The 23,680-nt window shown below is 46.1% G+C and overlaps 1 protein-coding gene across 1 annotated transcript; it reads left to right on the top strand.

Annotated features, from left to right (window-relative positions):
• Nucleotides 1–2,582: 2,582 nt before the first annotated feature.
• Nucleotides 2,583–23,425, top strand: Tollip (toll interacting protein). The gene is made up of 6 exons (XM_050137835.1): nt 2,583–2,746; nt 10,919–11,068; nt 11,834–12,016; nt 13,144–13,296; nt 14,459–14,549; nt 20,414–23,425. Exons 1-6 carry the CDS (start codon nt 2,714–2,716, stop codon nt 20,626–20,628), a joined length of 825 nt encoding a protein of 274 aa, XP_049993792.1. The 5' UTR covers nt 2,583–2,713; the 3' UTR covers nt 20,629–23,425.
• Nucleotides 23,426–23,680: the final 255 nt, after the last annotated feature.

Genomic DNA, 23,680 nt, shown 5'->3' with positions numbered 1-23,680 from the left:
CAAAACAGGGTTGCTAACTGGGGATCAAACGTCTAAACACATGAGCCCATGGCAAATATTTTACAACAATGGGTATGGAGACAATCATATTGCTTCCAACTAGTTTCTTCCTTCCTTTATTGATTTTTTTACTTTTTTTCTTATAAATTGGTCAGACTTTTTCATAAATTGAGACTAGCAACCCTGTCAGATGCATAGGGGATGTTTTGTCACCAACTTTTTAAATCGTTGAGGTAAAACTTGCATACATCAAAACACACAGATCACAAGGACACACTGGATGGCTTTTGATAATCTTATATGTTTATATAACTACTACCTGTCATCAGATGATTTGATCTTATAGTATAGAAGCAAAAACAATGTCACCAAACGCAAAGCGATGAACAAGAATGGCAAAGCTTTACTGAGACTTCAGCTCCTGAGCAGAGGGACTTAATGCCACCTGAAGAGGTGACTGTGCTGCTCACTCAACCAAGGAAGCAGTGGCTTTTATTTATTTTTCTAGAGAAGACTAAACTTTGGTAACTTTTCATTGTCCGTGGGCATGTTTTCCTTCCTCTGAAAAATTACTCTGGCCCTGAAGTTTACTCAGTTGTCTTAATCCTGGAAGTAATCATTCACTCACGCTTAGAGCTAGTGTCCTGCTTAAACACCCTGCTCTCGTGATTTGGTCTGAGCCTTAAAAGGTCGTGGGACCTAAGATAATTGAGTCACTGTGGTTGAGTCCAAAGTAGCCCTGGACACAGCAGTCTTGGACATAGCTGCTTTCCCCCCTTGCTTTGTAGCAAGGCTGGCCTCCTCAAATTCCCAATCCTCCTCCTGCCTCAACCTCCTGCTTGTCAGGACAATAGATATGTGCCACTATACTCAGCAACAACACATTTCCCAGAGTGTCCATGTGTCTACATGAAGAATTGAATAGAACCTTGTAGTTAGGTGAGTTCACTGGCCTGGGTTTGAGTACTTGATCCCCAGTTGGTATTTTTGAGAAGGATTAGGAGGTGTGGCCTCACTGGAGGAGGTATGTCACTGGGGGTAAGTTGTGAATTTTCAAAAGACTGATGCCATTCCTAATGTGCTGTCTGTCTCCTGCTTTCCCAGCTGTTGCTCCAGCCACCCGCTATCTGCTACCTCTGCTACCTCTACCATCATGGACTCTAGCTACAAGTCCAAAATAAACTCTACCTTAGGTTGCCTTGGTCTTATATCAATAGAAAAATTCTACAAATCTGAGTCAAGATGAAGGTAACAAAGGGGACAAATACAAGATGATGAAGACAGAGATGCTAAGCCCTTTTTTCCTTTTTCTGTTACTCATAACACCTCTCCACTGAGTGGAGAGTTAGTAGTCACAACAGAGGTAGTTTTCAAGCTTCTGCAAAGTAACCTAGGCAAATTCTACCTCAGCCCACCACACACCAGAGCTGCTGCCATCTACAGAAAATCTAGTAGAAACAGGTAAGGTTATGTCCTGCCAGATGACCACCACCATTAAGAGAGCTTTAAGTCAACAGAGAGCAAAGGTTGTGATTTTGCTCTGACAGACTGTGTCATTGGATTGACTTTGGGGACTTACTGGGAAATGTTATGGGAAGGGATCATGGGTTTCTTAAACTCTGTCTGCCACATTGGGTGCTGAGTCTTGAGTCCTCCTCTATCTGAGTTTCATCAGCAGAGAGATAACATTTGGGGCAACGAGAGCTGGAGACCAGTGCAAACTGGACAGACAGTTGTCCATGTGGGACAGCGTCCAGATGCAGTCTATGTGATATCAAGGAAGAGACTGATAATTGTGGTAGAATGTATGATCTTAGAGATGAAAGAAACACAAGAGAAGATGGTGAGTGATGAAGCATACTAGAGTCTACAGGAGCACACATGCAGAGGGTAACCATCATAGGGTAAAACTCCGAACAGGAACGACACCGAGTCTATCTGGCCAGACGTCCTTCTGAGGAGAGTGCTCTGAAGAGGCAAGAGTGGGTGGCCTGGGTTTCCTAGGGCTCCATCTTCCATCTCTTCCATTCATCTAGCAAAAATCCAAGGCAGGTGGAAGTGTTCCAGCCCACTCTTGCCTCTCCTTCGGCTTGGTTTCTTTTTTTAAAATTTAAATATAAATGTTCTTCCTTCCACAGCATTTTGAGGTAATTCAAGGGCTTGAGCGTAGCTGGTTTTACCGCCATCTGTTTTCTCAAGCTGCCAAACACCAGTTTTCTTTTTTCTAGCGGATCAGGCACCTGCAGGTGGTGGTCTCATATAGCTATCTTCAGTTAGGGGACTAGACGCTGTGGTGACTCGACGGAGAGGAGACGAACGTCCCCGTTCTGGGTGCCTGCTGTGGGCGAACAGGCTGGCACACGCTAGGAAATGCTCAGGCTCAGGCATGCGCAGATAGTCTGGCAGCCATCTTAAGGGGTTACTAGACTCCAGGAGTGAGTCACTGCGCAGGCGTACAAGGAAGACTTAACCCGCCCCCCTCCGAGCCCGGAGCACGCATGCGCGAATGAGCCGGAAGGGGCGGGGTCAGCCATTGAGAAGCGCCTGCGCTTTGGAAAGGCCGGGGTGGGGCGGGGCGGGGCGACTGTCAGCTGACTGAGGCGCAGATTGCCTCGCGGGACAACGGTCGGCGACGCAGGTTGTGGTGGGGGGCGGAAGAGCTTTTCCGGCGGGTCTCCGTGCAGTCGGCGAGGCACAGGGCCGCCGCAGCACCATGGCGACCACCGTCAGCACGCAGCGCGGGCCGGTGAGTTCTCTGGGCGAGGGCCGGACGAGGGCAGCGGAGTCTGGGATCGGGCTCCTCTTCTCAGCTCCTCGCGGGGACCCTCGCGAGTTGCTCGACGGTCCCGGAGCTGCGCGGGTCTCACCTTCGGGTACCCTACAGAGTAGCGACTCTGGTCCTGAGGGTCTCGCGGGTGGAAGAAGGCCGAGAGGTTGATGGTTCCCAGAATGCCCACGGGTCCTGAAGCCTCCGGGCCCCTCGATGTAGAGGGGCCCTCAGTTCCTTAGTCCCCCACACAGAGGAACCCTGACCCCATTGTTCAACCCAAGGGAGAGTGGCTCCCACCCTCCTTGGTTCCCCAGACTGAGAGGGACCCAGACATCCCTAGTTCCCCAAGTGGAAAAAAGGCCCTGAACCCCTCGCTTCCCAGATGAACCAATCCCCTGGTCTCCCAGATGGACATGGGCCCTGACACTCTTGGTTCCCCGCGTGGAGAGTGGTCCTGACCCCGTTAATTTCCCAAACTGATAGGAACCTTGGTTCCCATGGTCTCACAGAGGAGTGGAGCCGGACACCCTCGGTCCCCCAAAAGGAGAGATGACCTGGTCACCTTGGTTTCGGAGGTGGTGAAAGATCCCACTTCGTAGTCAGCCCTTAGTTGTGCCTGTTTCCTCCTCTGGCTGCACCTGTAGCGAATAGGGTACTGCCTCTTGAGCCCAGTTAGTGGCCGCCTTTCCAGGCCTCAGTTGTTCATCTGTCAGTGAGAAGGGGGCAGAGAACTTAGGAGAGCCATCAGTGATGTCTCCTCAGGGTTGCCGTGGGCTCCACGACACTGCCTGTCTTCCCTACCCCTCGTGTGGCTGCCCTCCCAGTAGCTCTGAGACAGGTGTGGGTCGAATGTTGTTGGCTAACAGCGGCTTTGTGTAGTAGAACACAGTTCTGATGGCTCCATCCACCGTCTTTTCTCTGAAGTTAATATTGAATGTGTTTGCAAGTTTCCCAAGTCCCTCACCCTGACAGCTTGGTGTTGACATACATCTGTGTATGTGTGTGTGTGTGTGTGTGTGTGTGTGTGTAACAGATAATTCCTTGGGGCAGCTGACTGATTTCTGACTTTGAAGAAAGCCCTAGGCTTGCTTAGATGCTTTTAAGGTACGTTTTGTTTTGTTTTGGAGGGCTTTGAAGCCAGACCCCCTGACCCCCTTTCAGTCGGTAGTGAGCTTTCTAGAGTTGGAGTTACCTTCATGTTCAGTGATCCTTCTCCATCCTCACTGTGTCTCAGCAAACTACAGAAGATTGGTAGTGGCTGCTAGAAGAGGAAGGGAGCCAGTACTTGCCCTTTTCATGTCCCCTGCTAAGTGGACACACGGCCAGGCAGAGTGGACCCTTCCTTACTGTGTGGTCTGAGGGTGTCCTTACTTCTGTGGTGAGCTCATTGTTTGTCATTAATTGAGTAAGAAGCTGCTGAGGGAAACCCTGGTGCGGTGTGTACAGAGCAGGACTAAAACACTGTGATGAGTAATTGGGAGTGTCAGGTGACGTCCATACTAACAGAATCTGTGCAGTCAAGTCCTGACGTTTGCTATTTCCACTTGACCAGTGTTCTAGGGACCACATTGTCATAGAAATAAATATAGGCAGCTGAGTGGTTTTTAGGAGCACTCTTGATGACTTGTAACCTTAAGGGGGTCTGGGCTCTGAAAATTGTCATCAGTGACCAGTATATCAGGCTTTATGTGGGATGTGCAGACTTCATTGTAGTGTTAGTAGCCACAATATTTAGAGCAATTGGAGAGATAGTGAGCTACAAGTGTGCAACATGGGGACACAGCTATGCATGATGACCCATGTAAGCCAGAGAATAACGGTTACCATCAGGGCTGTGCTCCGAACCATTGAAAGCAGGAAGGTATGAACTTGGTGTGGGAGGGCTGCATGGGTCATGGTCAGGTCTTTTACAGAATAGGTCTTGGCCTTCATCTGGCAAGTGGCATTTCTCAGAGTGCATTTCTTTCTCAGTTTTCATCTTTTCACTGACTCCTTCACCTAGAATAATCTACCCATATGCCTCTGGATTCATTAATATTTGCAAAGGTTTTTTTTGTTTGTTTGTTTTTTGCTTTTGTTGTTGTTATTTTTTTTTTTTAAGCCAGTTGTCAGGGTCTAGTAGAACTGTCAGAGTGTGGTAGTGCTCTGTTATTCGTGGCATCCTCAGGGCTGTGGAGCTGTAAAGATAAGCAGAATGCTGGCTTCCAAACATAGATAAAGTACTTTGTTCAGTACTGAGTTCTAAAGCTTTCTGTGTGTAGACCCAGCAGGGAGTTAGACCTTGGCTCAGAGATCCCATCCCAGGAGCCTGGACTTAGGCTTGGGCAGTTGTCTCTGCAACTACCCTTCACCTCTGATGAGTAGGGAAGGGCTGACAGTGTCCTGGCAGGCTGTAGAAGGCAGGGAACACTCATCTGGGCAAGGGGAGTGGGGAATTCTCTGTTCTTGGTTGAGAGTTTAGGGGGGCAGGTGTGAGGAGGACAGCCAACACTCCACATAGTCGTAAAGGAATGTTTTTCCCTGGGACATTAATATTTTACATTTTTAGTTTTTTTTTTTTAATTTTATTTATTTATTCTGTCTGTGGTGCAGGCCAGAAGAGGGCACCAGACCTCATTACAGATGGTTGTGAGCCACCATATGGTTGCTGGGAATTGAACTCAGGACCTTTGGAAGAGCAGGCAATGCTCTTAACCTCTCCCTACATTTTTAGTTTTTTGTTTTGTTTTTAAGTAGCCACCATAGGGCACTACACCCTAACCTGTATCCATCTCGCTTTTGAAAATGCTGGTATTTTGAAATTACCCCTTTTGCTACCTAGTCCACACACCTATCCTTTACTGCACCAAGTGACTTTAAGGACTCTGCTTCTTGTGGGGACGCATGCAGAAGGTCTTGCTTGCCTGGAGGCTGCACCAGATAGATGTAGAGGGTGACATTTTGAAGGTCCTTCTTTACAGATGTGTTCTGTGGAGTCTGGCAGTTGCTAACTTGTCCTGCTTGAGATGCTGGTTAACCAGTGAGCCTTGGCCCTCCTCATTCTGTGGGTGGTCCTTAGTGCCCATGCCTGTCTAGAGCCCATCAGTCCTGTTCTTCTCTGATAATTGTGGCTGAGCCAGTGACTTGATTAGAGATGGCAAAAGATGATTTTTTTTATTTTTTAGATTTTTTTTTATGTGTATGAACATTTTGCCTGTGTATATGTAAGTGTACCTTGTGCATTCTTGGTGCCCATGGAGGTCAGAAGAGGGGATCAGATTCCCTGGAGGTGAACCATGTGGGTGCTGGGAATTAAACCTGCGTCCTCTGGAAGAGCAGCCACTGTGCTTAACCTCTGAACATCTCTCCAGCCCCCAAAGGGTGGTATTTGAATTTGATAATATGTTCTACACTTGGTAACTTGGTCTGTTGTTAAAGATAAGATTTTCCCATCAGCCAGAGGTGCCTGGGTCGTCCCCAAACAGTTTTTAAAGTAAGGCAAAATATAGGCTTCTTATTTTCTAGTAATGGAGGAAGGAGTTCACTTCTTTAGGGCACATGTTGGCTTTCTTTTTTAATGCTATTGCATACCAATAGCTTTCAGTCCTCCTGTGTGAGTTAGCAGCCTTTGTGTCCATGCATCCTCACAGAGCAGAGCCTGAGCAAGAGGTTGTGCTCACTAGATGGCCACTAGGCCTGTATCTCTGGGTCCCTGGGAATATCTGCTCTGGATTCTGAGATGAGGCTATGCCTGGGTACAAGTCTAGCATTCCTACATCAGTCTGTAGCCACCACATAGTGACCTCCACTGACCTCTTGCCTTTTACTTTGTATGATAGTATGGCTTTTAGTAATTATTTTTCCTTTTAGTAATTATTTGACAGGGTTTTTCTTTCATTTTTTTTTGCTTTACATTTTATTCAACATTTATGTTTAAGAGGGATCTACCTACAGCATCATACAATTGTATCCTTAAAAGTCAAATCTAAGAAGTATCAGTTTCTATTAGAATCTATTAAATAGCTTTATTTTATATAGGATAATATATACATTTTTTTAACACTTTAGGCTTCCATTTGTCCTACATGTTTCTATTCTTGCTTTGATTCATTGAACATAGATCTTTTAAAATTCAGTTCAGTAGTAATTTCTTCACTAGTTTGGTAAAGGTTTGGTGTATTTCTTTTCTCTAGGGAGTTACCCTATGGGTTTCAACATACACTATTGTAGATATGAAGTTGGTTGCATCTCTCTCTCTTTCTCTTAATCTGTGCAAAAACCATAGCTGGTGCTGTTGTGCCATATGTGATGGTTCTCCTTTCCTTTGAGCAGCAGTGTTTTTATGTAGCCAGTACTTGCTCAGATCTGAGATGTGTCATTTTCTTCCCAATCCTCTTTAGTCTATTGTCAGGATCCCTTTGCCTTACTTTGAAGTAAGAATCTTTTAACATCCTTTGCTGTAGCTCCTGGGGGCTCTGTGAAGAGTTGCAGTGGGCAGGAGCTTTTCAGTCTTTTGTTAAGTCTGCCCCGCTGTCATCCCAGTCACTATTTTACTTCTCTTCAGAGTTTCAGTGTAAATCGCTGAATGCCTTTAAGTGCAGTTCTGTTCTGACTGAGATCCAGTTACCATTTATAGAACTGTTGTCAGGGCTTGTGAGGATGTGCCAAGTTTATGTATGGAGAGTGCACCAGGCCCAGTGTGTGGGAAATGAACTAGTGAGATTCTGGGTCCTTATGAATTATTTTTCATTTCTCAGAAAACATAATTATTTCTGTGATCAAATCCTTTTCAGATACCATTTCTGCTTTAACATCAGAGAGACGGTGTATCTGGGTATAGGTGGATTGTATGGTAGTTGCTAGGTACCTGTTGAAGGCAGGGATTGGGGCTGGCTCTGGTGACTGTGGGGAGACACAGCACCAGCTAGTCTTGTGTGTAGGAATCTCTGTGATCTCTGACTCTAGAAAGTTCTCCTGGCCTTGGCACCAGGCAACAGATCCACCTCTGCCCAGCTACCAAAGGTGCACTAAACTGTGAACTGGTGCTTATTCAAAATCCTCCCTTGCTTCCTCTAGCCTTTCTGGTGCCACTGCCTCACACTGATGCACACACACGCATTTGTACAACCACCCATTGAAGTAATTGTGTTCTTGTTTATCTCCCCCCCCCCCCAAACTCTAGAGTAGTGGCTTCTTGCCTTTTTGTTGTCCCAGATATGCTGGGCAGGCCAAAAGCCTTTGGACAACCTTAGGAGAGACAACTTTCTTCTCTGACTGTGGGGAAATTCCATAGGCTGTGTCTCAGATGCAAGGACTGGGTGTTGTGTTTGCCCTCATTCACTAAATTAGTCAGTTTGTTCCTACTTTTACTTGCCATCAAGTGCTACACAGAGCCGAGGGTGAAGCCAAGTGTGCCCTGCATACTGGCCCCTCCTTTTGGACAGGGTCCTGGGGCTTCCTTGCATTGTTTTAGGGCACAGAAATACTCCATTTCTTTTGAGGAGTATGGGTCTGGGGCACACAGATGCTTCTGACAAGGGAAGACAGACATTGCTTGGTGGTTCTTTTCTCTTTCCTGAGCCACAAGGAGTGAGCATACCTATGCTTACACTCCTGCAGCTTTTCCATGGGACTGGTGCCTGGAAATTGTTTAACACACATGCTTAAAATCATTTGTTAGTTTGTACTTAGTTTAAGTAAAACTGTAAAAAAGATCCTTTCTGAGTCTGTTAACAGAACTCATCATTTAATATTCCTAAGTCTTTAAGCCTTGATAAAAAAATATATTTTCATGTGGCCAAACATTTCCTCCACGAATATTTGGCAAGAATACATTTTAGCACTAGCCCTGTATTTTACAGCTTCACTAAAAGTAGCTGTCTATTGATGGTATTTTCCCACGGAGTCATTGGCTTTACAGGAGTTGCACCAATGCCTGGATTCACCTTTTGCTCTTGAAGCATTCCTTACTATGCTGACAGTGGTGGCTTCCTTTAGGTATAGCATGAGGTGTCCTCATTTAGACAAATCATGAGGGATCTGCAGCAACAGGCAGGCTTGTCTTTTCCCTCCCAGGACAAGCAAGTATTGGTTGTATAACCTGATTGTCATCTGGTTTGGACTGAAGTCTTTCCATCTCTTCCTGCTCCCTCTTTGGGTTAAGACAAAACTTTTTCTACTAAATTTGTGAACTGAATAATTTTATATTTAAGGAAAATCTATAGAGAAAAGTTTCCCCTTTTATCATTCCATTTCCTCTAATGCCCTTGCCACAGACCGTTGTTACTGCCATGAAACTGGCTTCAGTCCATGCTCCAGATTCAGCTTTTTTCCTTCCCTGCTGTGGGCACCTTCAGCACCTTGCCTTTGCCTTTGACCATCTCTACTTTGGCTGCTTTTTTTTTTTTTTTTTTTTTTTTTTGAGGAGGTACATTATTCAGGGTGGTATGTCATGTCCTTGTTTGAATGATGGTTCACCTCGCTAAGGCAGGGTGAGTTAGCTTTCTCTACCATAAGGTCGTTTTCTACTCATTAGTAACACTATTAAACTCACATTGTTAAAATTTTCCTTTCCTATTTATAATTTTATGGTTAAATCCTTATTGAAAAATAGCACATTTGAATTTGATCTTTTTAGGGCAAGGGTATTAAACCTTTGGACCTAGTGCATTGTGTGTGCTTGGCAAGTGCTCTTCCTCATAGCTGCACCTCTTGCCACATTTTATCCTAGCCATTCCCCACCCCCAATAGTCTCTTTCTCTTTAATGAAAGCCTGAAAGAGTATAATATGAAATCACAGTGTCTGGAGGTTCCAGTCCCAAGAAAGGGACAGTTAAGAAACACTTTAAATAAATAAGTAAGTAAATAAAACAACCCTGACCTGCTCCACATGACTTTCCTGACTTCCATGTTTGAAGCTGCTCCCATGATTGCCTGTATCATGACCTATTACTGTAATACCTACTGGCCTGTCTGCCCTTCTGGGTGTATCCCTAGGAGACACAGGTGTGCCTTGTTATGGTCCTACAGCTGTAATACATGGCATACAATTGGTAGTTGTTCCTATGGCAAGAACTTGACCTATATAGGTTAACCCCAAGAACCTGGCTGAAGAAAGTCTGGTTTTGCTAATAACCCACTTTTAATGTATAGATAAAGCTGGTTATACTTCTTGGAGGTGCACCCTCTAAACTACTTGCAACTAGCACAGGTACGAGTGAGGAATTCCTCTGGGAGAAACCAAGTGTTTCTGGTTCTTGACTCTTGTGCCATCACCCTTTCTTTTCCTGGTCTCCCTCTCCCTGGAAGTCTGTGTGATGTGCCTTGGGAAAGGCTGTCCATCCCAGAGAGGCTTTGGGCTTTGAGAGCTGTACCTTTCTTGGTAGGAGAGGGTGTCACTGGCCACAGCTACTTTCCAGGAAGCCTCTGCCTGTGAGAGCCTGGCTCTGAACTAAGTGACCCCAGAGGTGCAGAGGGACCTGCTGCTGACTAGTTACCACTCACAGACATATCCCTTACCTGACAATGAGGCATTGTTAGTTTTTTTGTTTTGTTTTGTTTTTGTTTTTTTTGTTTTTTAAGTTAGAAAAGAGCAGTGGGAACATCATCAGACCAACTGCTCAGGGGTGGCCCACAGAGAACTCTGGGCTATATTTTTGGTTGGTTCTAAACTTCTGACTAGTCTATATTTTCTGGAAATTCATAAATGGGGAAATGATAAAGGCCCAGACTCAGGGATCCAGGGACTTTTGCTTGCTTGCTTTATTTATTTTTTGACACAGGGTCTTGTGTATAGCCCAAGGTAGCCTGGAACTCACTATGTAGCCCAGATTGACTTTGAACTCACAGTACTCCCCTGGCTCAGTCTCCCAAGTGCTAGGATTGCAGGAGTGAGCCATCATATCTGCCTTTTCCAGGGATCTTTGAAAAGAGCACCCAGAACACTCAGAGACAGGTGCTTTCCAGGTGCTGTGAGCTGAAAAACCTGCAGAAACTGGAAATCTATTTGATGCATATCAGTGGGAGCCCACAGCTAGGCAGGATAGGAAGTAGTGTGTGCATGGAGGTCATCAGGGCCTGAGTGACACTGGCTCAAGGCAAGTAGGTTGTCCTGTGAGATTGCTCAGCTACATGCTTTGACTCTACTCTTTTCTTTTTCCTCTCCGGAAGGTGTATATTGGTGAGCTCCCCCAGGACTTCCTCCGTATAACGCCCACGCAGCAGCAGCAGCAGATCCAGCTGGATGCCCAGGCAGCCCAGCAGCTGCAGTATGGAGGAGCAGTTGGCACTGTGGGCCGCCTCAGCATTACTGTAGTACAGGTCGGTCTCAATTTCCTGTTGAAGACTGTGGGACTGAGGAGAAGAGGTGGTAGGCTGTGCTTGGGCATGGGACTGGGGAGTTCAGCCTTTACAACTCATTTCCCATGTGGACAAATAGAACTTTTTTTTTTTTGGTTTTTCGAGACAGGGTTTCTCTGTGGTTTTGGAGCCTGTCCTGGAACTAGCTCTTGTAGACCAGGCTGGTCTCGAACTCACAGAGATCCGCCTGACTCTGCCTCCCTAGTGCTGGGATTAAAGGCGTGTGCCACCACCGCCCGGCCAAATAGAACTTTTTTGATTCTAGTTACTCCTGAAAAATATCTGGTGATATTTATTGATTTCCCAGGGATCTGTCTAAGATACTTACAATCAATCACTATTGGTCCATGCTGGGTACTGTCCTCCATGAGGATGATTTCCCTAACCCCTTTGGAGCAGCTGAGGTTTACAGTTGCCCTGCAAACTATGGTTTCTGCTCAACTTAAGCTGCATTCTAAGGCCTAACATGTGCACAATCAGTGCACAGTTAGATTAGAGGTCTTGTCTAAATTGCTCACTGCCAGGGGTGGCCAGGTTCCAAGAATTGTGTGAGTCCAGCAGTGACTGGCACCACGTTTAGGAGCTGGTTACTGGTAAGGTTAGGTGAACTTGAAGGCTGTTTTTTCATGCAGTGGGAAATAACCTATGAGATAAGCAGTTTTGGTAAGCACTTGCCTTCCTTTCTGCTGGTAGATGCCTCCTTTTCTAAACTTGATGTTATTTCAGGCAAAATTGGCAAAGAATTACGGCATGACTCGCATGGACCCTTATTGCCGCCTGCGTCTGGGTTATGCTGTTTATGAAACTCCCACAGCACACAATGGTGCCAAGAACCCTCGCTGGAACAAGGTCATCCAGTGCACCGTGCCCCCAGGTGTGGACTCGTTCTACCTTGAGATCTTCGATGAGGTGAGGGACATCCCAGTGTCACAGATCTGCCAAGTTTGGGATCCAGTAGATTTGGGGGTGCTGCAGTGTACCTAGCAGTTGTGGTCATAAGACTACTCTACTGGTGCTCAGGCCTGTGTACCTAGCATTTAGTGGCCAGGTGACAGGGTGTAACCTGCCTGGACACCTGGCATTTTGTGACTGGATGACAAGATACAGCTTTTCTCTCTCAGCTCCTTTGACAGTGTCCATTGGGAACCATCACCAGTGATACAAGTATGGGCAGAATATGAAAATAACTGTTCATAGGTAGGTCAAATTTCAAGCAAATCAGGCTCCACCAGTGGTGGGAGCACTGTTTTTGCAGGCATGAGTGATAGGCTCTGTCAGCAATGTCCCATGGCCATGCCAGTAGTTAGATATGCAGCTTATTGAGGGCAGTCTAGAAACTCAGGTGTTTTCTGGTAGCTTAGATCTAGAAACATGTTCCTGTCTCCTTAAACCAGAGCAAAGGGTGGTAGGAAGAGAATGAGAACATTGTGGGCCAGAGAGGAGTTGGGCATGGGCAGCCCAGCTAGGAGGATGCAACCTCCTCCTTGTATTGTCTCTCTGCCTCTGTTTTTTTTTTTTTTGTTTGTTTGTTTGTTTAGTTTGTTTTGCTTTGTTTTGTTTTTGTCCCTTTCTCCTTCTGTGTCCTCACAATAGTAGGAACTTATGAAAAGGAGGTTTGGGGCTGTGAATGATGGGTTGGAGCTCTTGCCTCTTCTGTACCTACTTGGCTTGAGACTTGCAGCTTATATCTGGTGGATTAGAAGTAGGTCCACAAGAACTGGGGAAGACAGGACTCATCCCTGAGCCAGGAAGACAGCCTAGAGATTCTTTCCCATCCTTTGGCCTGGTCTTATGGTGGTCACTCAGAAGGTAGAAGTGGTGGTCAGGTTACAGATGATCCATGGAGGTCTGGGATTGTAGTTTAATGGGAAGCTCCCTGAAGGAAACTGGAGCAGTGAGGAGAAACCCTGTCCTGTCAAGAAGACAGAAGATGCAAATAACAGTCCAGGTCAAGTTACAGCCATAGGGAAAACTAGTCTCCATAACATGGGTCATTGTGGGCCATGACAAAGTCACTTCACTCTTGTCCTCCTCAGCGAGCCTTCTCCATGGACGACCGCATAGCTTGGACCCACATCACCATCCCTGAGTCCCTGAAGCAAGGCCAAGTAGAGGACGAGTGGTATAGCCTGAGTGGGAGGCAGGGTGATGACAAGGAGGGCATGATCAACCTGGTCATGTCCTACACGGTGAGTCCACTGTCTGGAGAGGCCATACTCAAAGAAGTATGGTACCTCCCTGAGGGAGCTATGACTCCCAGAACCTTGGGAAGTCATGGGAGGCAGGGTTGGGGGTCTGGGCTTCTACTCTCTCCTTTGTATTACCCAGGCCCTTTTCCTTTTAGTTGCTACTGAGCCTATGAGAACATGGGCGTATAAAGCACCCTGTATACAGCCCTCCTCAGCTTGACCATCCTGCATGTGTCTCCTGGTGTTCAGTGTTGGTTACCTATTTTTAACAGGCATTTTATGTAACATAGGTCCATTTTGTACTAGCTCACCTACAGTTCAAGATTATTTGAGCTGGGGCTGGAGAGGTTGCTCAACAGGGCAGAACCTGACTGCTCTTGTAGAAAGTCCCAGGTTTGATTCCCAGGACCATATGGTGGCTAAACCAGCTGTAACTCCAGTTCCAGGGAATCTGATCCCCTAACCTAACCTTCACTGGCACCAGGTACACATATGATGCACATACATACATGCAGGCAAAATACTAAGACGCAATGAATAAATAAATTTTAACAAAACAAAACAGTTAGTACTTCTGTGAGAAGCTACTGATACCGATGCAGTCTCCAAAATAGACGCCGAAGTGAGCTTTGTGTGAAGAGTGGTGGTGGTGGCAGCTCAGAGGAGGTCAATGATAGACACCCTAACTTTTGTTCTCACTGAAAGGAGCTCATTTATTCCACTGGATTGGTTGGCCAATGAGCTTCGGGTATCTTTCTTTCTCTGCCTCCCTCGCCATGGAATTATAGAAATGTGCCACCCAAACTGACTTTTTATGGGAGCTGAGGGTTGAGTTCAGGTCCTTATGCTTATAAGCACTTTCCTAACTGAGCTGTCCCCCTAGCCCAGAGCGATTCTAGATCGCATTTCAGTAGCTGTAGTTCTGTGACTCTATAGCATGTGTTAGCCCAAGTCTTCCAGCCAAGGGGAGGTGGTGTGCTGGAGTGCTGGTGCAGATGAAGCCAGTGGCCAAGGCCACTACATTCTGCCTTAGGACTCCACCGTGTTCTTGATGTTAATGCCTGGGCTGTGGCTAGGACTGTTACTGTGCAAATGGAAGTAACAAGATTTACATATGATATGGTCCTCCTTGACCCCCATATTTTTCATTGTTGTGTTTCAGTCCCTCCCAGCTGCCATGATGATGCCTCCTCAGCCTGTGGTTCTGATGCCAACTGTGTACCAGCAGGGTGTCGGCTATGTGCCCATTGCAGGTGTGTGCCTCTTCTTTGGTAGGCAATCCTGAGACAGAGTAGGACTGAGGAGGGTGAGGCCCAGCATCCCTCTGAAGCTTAGGTAGGGTAGAATTGTGTGAAGATGGCTACTTCAAATGAAGAGCCTTCTGAAACTGACTCCAGTGTCATACCTGAATTATTTATGCATACATAGGAAATGGTGTTTTCCCTACTGCTGGCACATGTGAGGTGAGTTGTAGTTTTTGGGGGTGTAGAAATGTGGTCCTGTACATTTTCTTATGTGGTCACTGAAATGAGAAAACCTGGTTCCTGTTAAGCAGGGCATACTGCATCTTTTTCTTTTGTTTCTCTGTGTAGCTTTGGAGCCTGTCCTGGAAGTAGCTCTGTAGACCAGGCTGGCCTCAAACTCACAGAGATCCGCCTGCTTCTGCCTCCTGAGTGCTGGGCTTAAAAGCATGCACCACCAGTACCCAGCTGGCATACTGCATCTTAAAAAACATGACTCATTTGAAAGTATTTACCCATGTAAATTAACATCTGCTTGGGTCATAAAGTCAAGATGTAGCTTTTATGTTTTTTTTTTTTCTTTCTAGTCTTTCTTTGACTTTCACAGTGCCTAGTACCCAACTGGCTCTCCCACTAGAACAGGACAGGCCGGGTGAGACCATAGCTGCTTCAGCCAGCGGGAAAGACTGTGGCTCTGAGAGTAGACATCAGGGCAGGCCTGCAGTGACCCCCATTCTCTGCCAGAGTCCAGGGAACTGTAGCCTAAGCAGACTGTGGTGATCCTGCTACCCAAAGGAGATCAAAGGCTAAGGCAGTTGGGGATGGCTGGATCTATAGGGCAAGAGGAGATAGGAGGTCCTGGGTGGGAACTGGTCTGCATGGTCCCTGGTTGCTAGTGCTCAGGGTGGGTGTTATCTTGGAGCTGGGACAGCATAGAGGTGCTATGGCTCAGCACTGTGGGGTCTGAGAGTCCTGTACAACCAGAATGGAGTGACTTGTTAACCTTTCAGTCCCTATGCTAGCTGAGCTAGAGAAGATAGTGCAGGACTTGTGAATAAGATCCACCCACATATAGCCTGAAAACAGCCCTGACATAGCTCAGGCCTTCTGCCTGAGAGAAATCTGCCTGCAGGAACTAAGGGCAGCACTCTGCAAAGGAGAGGGAGGGTACGTCACCAGGCCTCTGGACCCCTGTTACCAGTCCACAGAGACCAGAATATACAACCTGTAATAGAGGGCAAACCAGTTAAATGGAGCATGACCCAGGACTGTAAAACAGTGTGGTTATTCAATGAGAGAACCTTAGAAATCTGAGAATGGGGTCTCAGAATGTGTGTTCTCTGGAGTCCTGACCCCAGTTCAGTGACTGGATCATGAGGTCTGAGGATTGGATTCCCAAAGTGATTCCCAGGTTTCTTTTTGGAATGCAGTCCCATCAGTGCTCTGTGCAATGCATCACTGGTTTGTACAGAATTTGTCATTGAGCTGTCCTGAGTTGGAGATCTGAGTGGGGAGAGCCAAGTGGAATGGAATGCAGTGAGCAAAAAGGGTACCCTATTGTAGCAGAAACAAAGGGTCACAGGTGGGGACTGTGCAGCAGAAGTATGTTCCCCCAGTTTCTGAGGCCAGAAGTCTAAAACGAGAGCCACAATCCCTTCTGAAGCTCCAGAGAGGGCCCTTTTTACCTTTTCCAGCTCTTGGCATTATTTGGTTTCTGGCCACATCTCCCCAGTCTGTTTTTATTTAGACTCTTGTGGTCACCACCCTCTTTATGTGTTTCTGTCTCTTATCCTCACTGGACAAGGACTTTTCTGCTCCTTTATGATCTCATCCTAACAAGGGTACACCTCTTTCCAAGTAAGGCCTATCTGCAGGCAAACAGGTTGAACTTGAGCATATCTTTAGGTGGGCATATGGGTAGGGAGGCAGCAGAGACAAACTTATGTCCAGTTACTGACATCAGAACTTGTTCTGAATAAAAGATAAAAGTTGTTGACCAGTTTCCTGTCCTTCCTTCTCTGTAATGCCCCTAGACTGCTCTAGAATATGTTTGTTAGGGAAGACTCCTCTATAAATAGACTTTAATCCTTGCTTTTGATGTACATCTTGAAAGTTAGAAGCAGTCTCCTACTGATGGAAAGGCAGCCACAGAAATAAAAGAATATTTTTTCCTTTGGAGACCAGCCTCTGATGTCTGCTTTGTCCCCATGTAAGCATGCTTCCAGGAAGTGAGGACACTTCCCAAGGGGAACCTACTGCAGAACTGCAGCCAGGTTCATCCCCATTTGTTCTCTGAAGGGGCTCAGGCCCATGGGGCTAGTGGAGCTAGGTCATCCCAAAACCTGTGACAGGCCCTGCAGTTCTTTGTGTTGCCCTGTCTATCTAGCCAGGTGTACCCGAATACTGCTTAGAACGCTGCTCTTTTGTTACTGCTGCTCACAGTGTGCCTTTTCGGTCTCTAGTATCTGCCCAAGGCTTATATTCAAGGTCACAGTTGCCGCCTGTGTTTTTGTCAGACTGAACTGTCCACTGATAGCTATAGCAGTGTGGGCTTGAGGTTTGTTCTGTATTCTGAACTATAATTTGTTACTATCTTGTTTTGTCACTCAGTGACTCCAGATTGGCCAGCCCTTCAGTCTGAATGCTTTTTGATGTCTCACAAGCTGTGTGAGCTTCCTGACTTTGACACAGGAAACCTCTGGCTGTTTTGTGCATTTCCTTCCTCCATGCTGGAATTAGCCACTTCTCTTTGAACCCAGGTTTCCACTAATAGAATAAGTTCTAGAAAAGTTCTTGAGGTTTTTTTTTTGTTTGTTTGTTTTGTATTTATCTTAATCATTGGGAGGGTTAATAAGCATTCTGCTTCACTGAAACTTGATGCCCAGCTTTGGTTCTTATCATTCCTATGTGTTTGTGATGACAGAGCCATCCTATCAGATTACTTGGGGTGTCCTGTATAGAGACTGACAGGGGCTGCCATCTGGTTTATGTAGCTACTTTCAGGGTATCTCAGGCCATAGAAGTAGGAGCAGCAGTTCACCAGTGCATTTTTATTCCTGTTGCTCTCTGGCTTCTCAAAAGTGAGGTCAAGTCACATGATACTTCTTGTTTCACATTAGCGCCAATTGCTGTCCTGCAGAGTTTGCTCTCTTGGGAAAGACTCACACCCTTGACTATTCAGGGTGCTAAGTACATGCACACAGACCATGCATGAAAAAGGACTGCACTCAAGCACCTGATCCTGAGGTGAAATAAGTCTGTGAGCAATAGAAGAGGAATGAGAAGTCTCACAAGTTAGCCTGTTCTCATTGTCCATTGGTCCTCCCTGCCATAAGCCCAGGGGGCAGTGCATAGCCAATAGGTACCAGCTGCCTCTGCATATCAGGAGACATAGACTTTGTTCTCTGTGTCTGAGGTTCCAGATTGAGCTGAAGCTGAAGGCTGAGGATCAAAGGTTAGCTGTGTGTTTATGAATCCACTAATTTGAGAACTTAGAAATGTCCCATGCTATGCAGCCTGCTCCTGAGCCCAAGTAGCCAGCAGGAGAAGCCTCAAGGATCTTTGGCTGTTGGTGTCAGTTCTGGCCTGTTGCTGTGAGGCCATTGTGGGGCCCAGGCTGTCTGTGCTGTCAACAGTTCTTCTTGAATGGAAAGCTCCCTTGATTTTGTTTTCTGAGTGGCATTCTATTTATTGGGGAAGAGACTCTTGTTTCACTGAATTGTGCCTGCCCATTGTCTCCATAATGTGTGCTTTGTAGCTAAATGTTCTTCTATTGGAAATGAATTGTTCCTACACCATCAATTTGTGTCCATGGATGAAGAGGAAGGACCTTGTCACATCACAATATAATGCCATTGATTGGCCCTTATTGAACAAGGTGCTTTAGAGTGGGGCTATGGGTTTATTTCCATATGTATGGCTTCTTCCTATACCCACTTGAACCTACAAGGACATTCTTTGGGACCCAAGGCTGCAGGGCTCCTGTCCATCTTTTACCTACAAAGTTGGCTAGTCACTCCACATCTACTCTCACAAATTCAAGGAAGTTTTGATAAACGGGTCCACACTTAGTCATGGTGACAGGTCAAACTTGGATTGGAACTCTGGTATCCACTCTGGAGGAAGAAAGATACCAGGGTCAGTCTTACTTCTTTGTATGTATTGACCTGCTCCTCAGGGAGCTGATTTATAAGAGCAGATGGCTGTAGACAGCTCCCCCATGCTGACCCCATGCAGTTGGTCTGTAGGTTTTACAATAGTTCTCAGTCCTTTCTTCCCTGTACCCAGCTAGGCTGAAAAAATGTTGAAACAATCTGAACAGAACCCCAAGGGAGCTGCTGTTTATATTTTTGGTTGTGAGCCATCTCTCTAGTGCTACCTGGGCTGTTTGTAGTCATGTACTTTCCTTGTGTAGTGGCTGTGTTTGTGTACAGGCACTTATCCATCCAATTAAGGTTGTTTGAGGCCTTTTAGGAACAGACTGCTGTCTTAGACCTGGGCCAGGCAACATACAGTCTACTATCCTCAGTGAAGGTGGCATTCTGTCCCCTTCTTTGTTATCACTGAAAGGCTGAGCATCATGGCATTATGCTAACAGCTTGTAAGATATGTGGTTGCAGCCTACCCAGGTCAGTCAGGACAAAGGCACAAAGGTAAAGGCCTGGCCCACAAGGTACTTAGGAAACCTTCTGTTTCTCAGTTTGTGCCCCTTCATCTAGCACAGGGTGCAGGGATCCATGTAGCATCAGTACTGAACCCTCTGCCAGCAGCCTTTCGTTGCTCACATGGAAAAAGAATTAGCTCCCCTGGTACCTTAGGCTGCTGAAAACTGATGCATTTTCTGATATGTGTATTGTCTTCATTGTGAAAAGCTAACAGCCTTTCTGAAATGTAAATGTTTAGTACCTACTGTATGTAGCTTTACTGTAAACAGAGATTGCGCTTATGTTTCCCGGCTGCCCAGACCCGAATAATCACACAGAAATTATATTAGTTGTAACACTGCTTGGCCAATAGCTTAGTCATATTCCTAGCTAGCTCTTACATCTTGAATTAACCCATTTCTGTTAATCTATGTATCACCACAAGGCTGTGACCTACTGGTAAGGTTCTGGCGCATTCTGGCATCCTCTTTGGCAGCTACATGGCATCTCTCTGACTCTGCCTACTCTCTCTGTATCTCTGTTCTGATTTTCCACCTGACTTTACTCTGCTAAGCCTTTGGCCCAAACAGCTTTATTCATCAACTAATAAAAGCAGCACATATACAGAAGGACACCCCATATCACTTTACTGTAATGTCTTTGCTAGGTTGTAAAAGTAAATTAGAATGTTGACGGAAGCAGACTTTGGAGTGTGGGGTGAAACAAGCAATAATACTTTGCTGTTCCAATTCTTAGTAAGGACTCCTGTCTATGGGGAGTCTTCTAAGTTCTTGAAGTAACACATATGGCTACCAAATTGTCATTTTGCTCCTGTAACTTTTGATTGGAAAGATCCAACTTGAATTTTTGTTCAGAAAGAAAATACATCAGAAGAGGAGACCTCAGTGGTAAGGAGGATGGCCCAGCCCATCTGCCACAGGCCTTCTTGTTGGGTCTGTTTCCAAGTCAGACTCAAGGTAGCCTTTACCTTTGAGGCAAGTCAAATGTATTGTTTCTTCCTTCGGCACTGCAGCTTTGTAACCCCACTGTTTTTGGTCTTTTGGGAACAGGGTTTCTCTCTAGTCCTGGCTGTTCTGGAACGTACCCTGTATGCCAGGCTGGCCATGATCTTAGAGATTCACCTGCTACCTCTCAACCACTACAATTAAAGACATGCATCACCACACCCGGCTGACCCCCTCTTTTTAACCAAACTTCATCTTTTGTTTTCAGGGATGCCTGCAGTCTGCAGCCCTGGTATGGTTCCTGTGGCCATGCCCCCACCAGCTGTGGCTCCTCAGCCCCGCTGTAATGAGGAGGACCTCAAGGCTATCCAGGACATGTTTCCCAACATGGACAGGGAAGTAATCCGCTCTGTGCTTGAAGCCCAGAGAGGGAACAAGGATGCTGCCATCAATTCCTTGCTGCAAATGGGTGAAGAGTCCTAGACCCGCCTGTGCCCCGTGGCTCACACCACTGACCCTTGGACTTGCCCACCCAAGGCTCTCCAGGGTCACCATCCCCAAAAGATTCCAATGAAAGACCATCCACGTACCCCTTCCTTGGACATCTGTGCTGCCCCTTCCTACCTATTTTGGGGATGCATGTGGATTTTTGGTTCTAGGCAGGCAGTCCTCTTCATTGTTGGTAGGGAACAGCTCCCTCCTTGTCTCTAGTTGGGTGATGGTGGCATGGCCCTGTTACTGCACAGACCAGTGGTCCTGTTGTTTGGGGACCTGCATTTCCCTTTCTCACCCTGTTCTGGAAAGCATTCTTAAAGAAAGCAGCTCCCCCTGCCAGGACATTGGAGTTTGTACAGCATCCTCCCGAGTTGATGGATGTCATGAAGTTATTCAGTCTAACTGGGATGGTTGTTGATGGTGCACTAGGTTCATGTGCACTTATTTGCAGGTTATTTTTAGAACTTACTCTGGTGTTGTATGTGAACCTGGGCCCTCACCTAGTCCTGGGCCAATGAGATACACTTCCCAGCCATATCTAGCAGGTCTGTCCTCTTGTCTAGATCACCTGTCACTGTCTGGCTAGGTTTCAGCCACAGAAATCCAGCTTGAATATAGAAGGTGTCCAGACCGGGTGCTTAGCTAGACAGGCCCCACCTAGGCCCTCACTGCTAGAGTCTGCTTTCCACCTCATTCTGTTTAGTACCAGCACTATGGAGTTACTCCAGGGGCTGATCTTGTTGATAGGCTTTTATCATACAGCCCAGAGTCAAGTGAAGGAGAGAGATGGGCAGGTGTGGCACTGTGTTTACTACTAAAAGGCATTCAGGAAGCATGACACTACTGACCTGCAGCAGACTTTGTTGACCCATACTGTAGCTCTGCTTGAGTGATAGAAATCCCATGCTTCAATTAAACCTTCATGGAGGTAGAGGTGCCTGTACCTGTCTAGTGGACATCGTATATTGTATTTTGTTGCAAAGCTTTGGGCCCATGACCTGGCTATAGATCAATTTAGGGACAGAATGGGTGACACCTGGTCCTAAGATTCAGAACCTTGAAAACTTTCTCAAAATCGATACACTGTACAGGTAACATTAAGAAGCTAGCAAGCATCATCATGTTTATGATGTTACAGTTTTGCCTTACATTGCAGTTGCTTCTTGTTTTTCCAAGAGTTTGTACCCTGCCTTTGGATATGTGATCCACCAATATGGGCATGAAGTAACTTGTAGTAGTTGGGACTTTTTGTGAAAGACTTAAAATAAGAAAGTTAGTGCTTCGGTTTGGGTCTTTCCCCCTCTAAAAACACAGATTAAGTTTTAATGTCAGCTAAAATATACTACTTTCTATCATCCATGGGGGTGCTTTTTGTCAAATGTATTGTTCATAAGTATTTATTTTTGTAAGCCTAAAGGCAATATGTGGTGATAGTGAGCACCGGATGGTGGTAACAAGCACTTTTCTTTAGTTGTAGGTTTTTAAACCTTTCTTTTTATCTGCAAAATGGAGAAGAAAGACCAATGTTTGTTAAATAAATTGAACCACTCACTTTAACACAGCCAGGCACTGGAAGTCTCCATGCTAGACTGTTGTGTGACCTTGTGCTTGAGAAACAGATGCCCTCTTGTAGTCTGGATGAGTCAAGCAGGCAGGACCTCCTTAAGTGGTCCACTTGGTGTTACCAGCAGACTTGAGACTCTGCAGAGCAGGAATCTCAGCACCTGTCTCTAGGTCTCAGGTGTGGCTATGTGCATCAGCTTCTGTCTTAAGGAGATAAGGGCTGAGCAAGGGCTACTTTGTTCATGTGAGGTTCTGGGGGAGCATCAGCATTTGCCACCAAGCCCTGAGCGGCCCCCCAGTGCACTCAGAGGCAGCATTCACTAACTTGTGTTTGCTCAGATGGGGCAGAGTGATGGTTTTAAGACAGATTTAAGGCTTGAGCTGAACAAAGACTCTTCCCTTTGTCATGAACATTTTATTTTTTTAATAGATTGAAGAAAGATCACATTTTATAAAACCTGAATGAGACCCCACTCTAATAGGTTTTGTGCTGTCTTGTCTTGGACTTTCATGTGACAGAGCCCATCTAGTGCAAGGGAAGAAGCAGTGCTGGCAGTACTGTCTCAGAGCCTAGACATCAGAGTGTGGCTTGCTTGGCCTTCCATCCCATCCTGAGTCTTCTTGAGATAAAAAGTTGTTACAGCTGGAAGGAGTAGCTCCGAGGCAGAGGCCATAGCAATGTAGACAGGCTTCTGGGTGGGGACCAGGCTCTCACTGGGTGACACTGCTGCTCTTGCCAAGTTTCAATATTCAAGGTGGTAGCAAAGTTTCACAAGGTGATCACTGGAGCCCCTGCCCTCAAACCAGCTCTTAAGGGTGGATATGGGTCTGGGTATGGGTCTGGGTATGGCCCAGGCTGTTTTCTTCTCTGGACATGCTGGTTGACTGAAGTTGTAACCTGCTGCACGTCTGTGGTCTGACATGGCCACTGGCTTTCATCTCACCATGTGAATGATGCCTACCCGGTTGAGAGAAGTGTTGTGTAACTGGGTTCTGCCCTTCCCCTCCTAGGTCACTCTTTACAGATACTGGTGTCATCTGAAACACTGTCTGGAGGTTGGTGGGAATGGTTCTCAGAACTCTGTGTCTGTGGTTATCTTGGGGATGAGGTTCAAGTCCAGATTTTTCTTTGATTATATGATATATTTTTACTTTTCAGCCTTCTTATTTAATAAGTGGTCTATATAAAATAGAAAAATAAAGTCCTATAAGGAAATGTTTACCATTTTTGTTCCTGAGTGTTTTTTAGCAAAGATCACTTTAGCCGGGGCGGTGGTGGCGCACGCCTTTAATCCCAGCACTCGGGAGGCAGAGGCAGGCGGATCTCTGTGAGTTCGAGGCCAGCCTGGTCTACAAGAGCTAGTTCCAGGACAGGAACCAAAAAAAAAAAAGCTACGGAGAAACCCTGTCTCGAAAAATTAAAAAAAAAAAAAAAAAAAAAAAAGATCACTTTATACTAGTACAGGGAACCAGTAAA

Source organism: Alexandromys fortis, unplaced genomic scaffold (genome assembly GCF_014885135.2).
Source record: "Alexandromys fortis isolate MF-2015 unplaced genomic scaffold, M_Fortis_MF-2015_v1.1 scaffold_3, whole genome shotgun sequence".
NCBI lineage: Eukaryota > Metazoa > Chordata > Mammalia > Rodentia > Cricetidae > Alexandromys > Alexandromys fortis.
The sequence above is the reverse complement of the archived record's forward strand: the minus strand, read 5'-3'. Positions and strand labels throughout refer to the sequence as shown.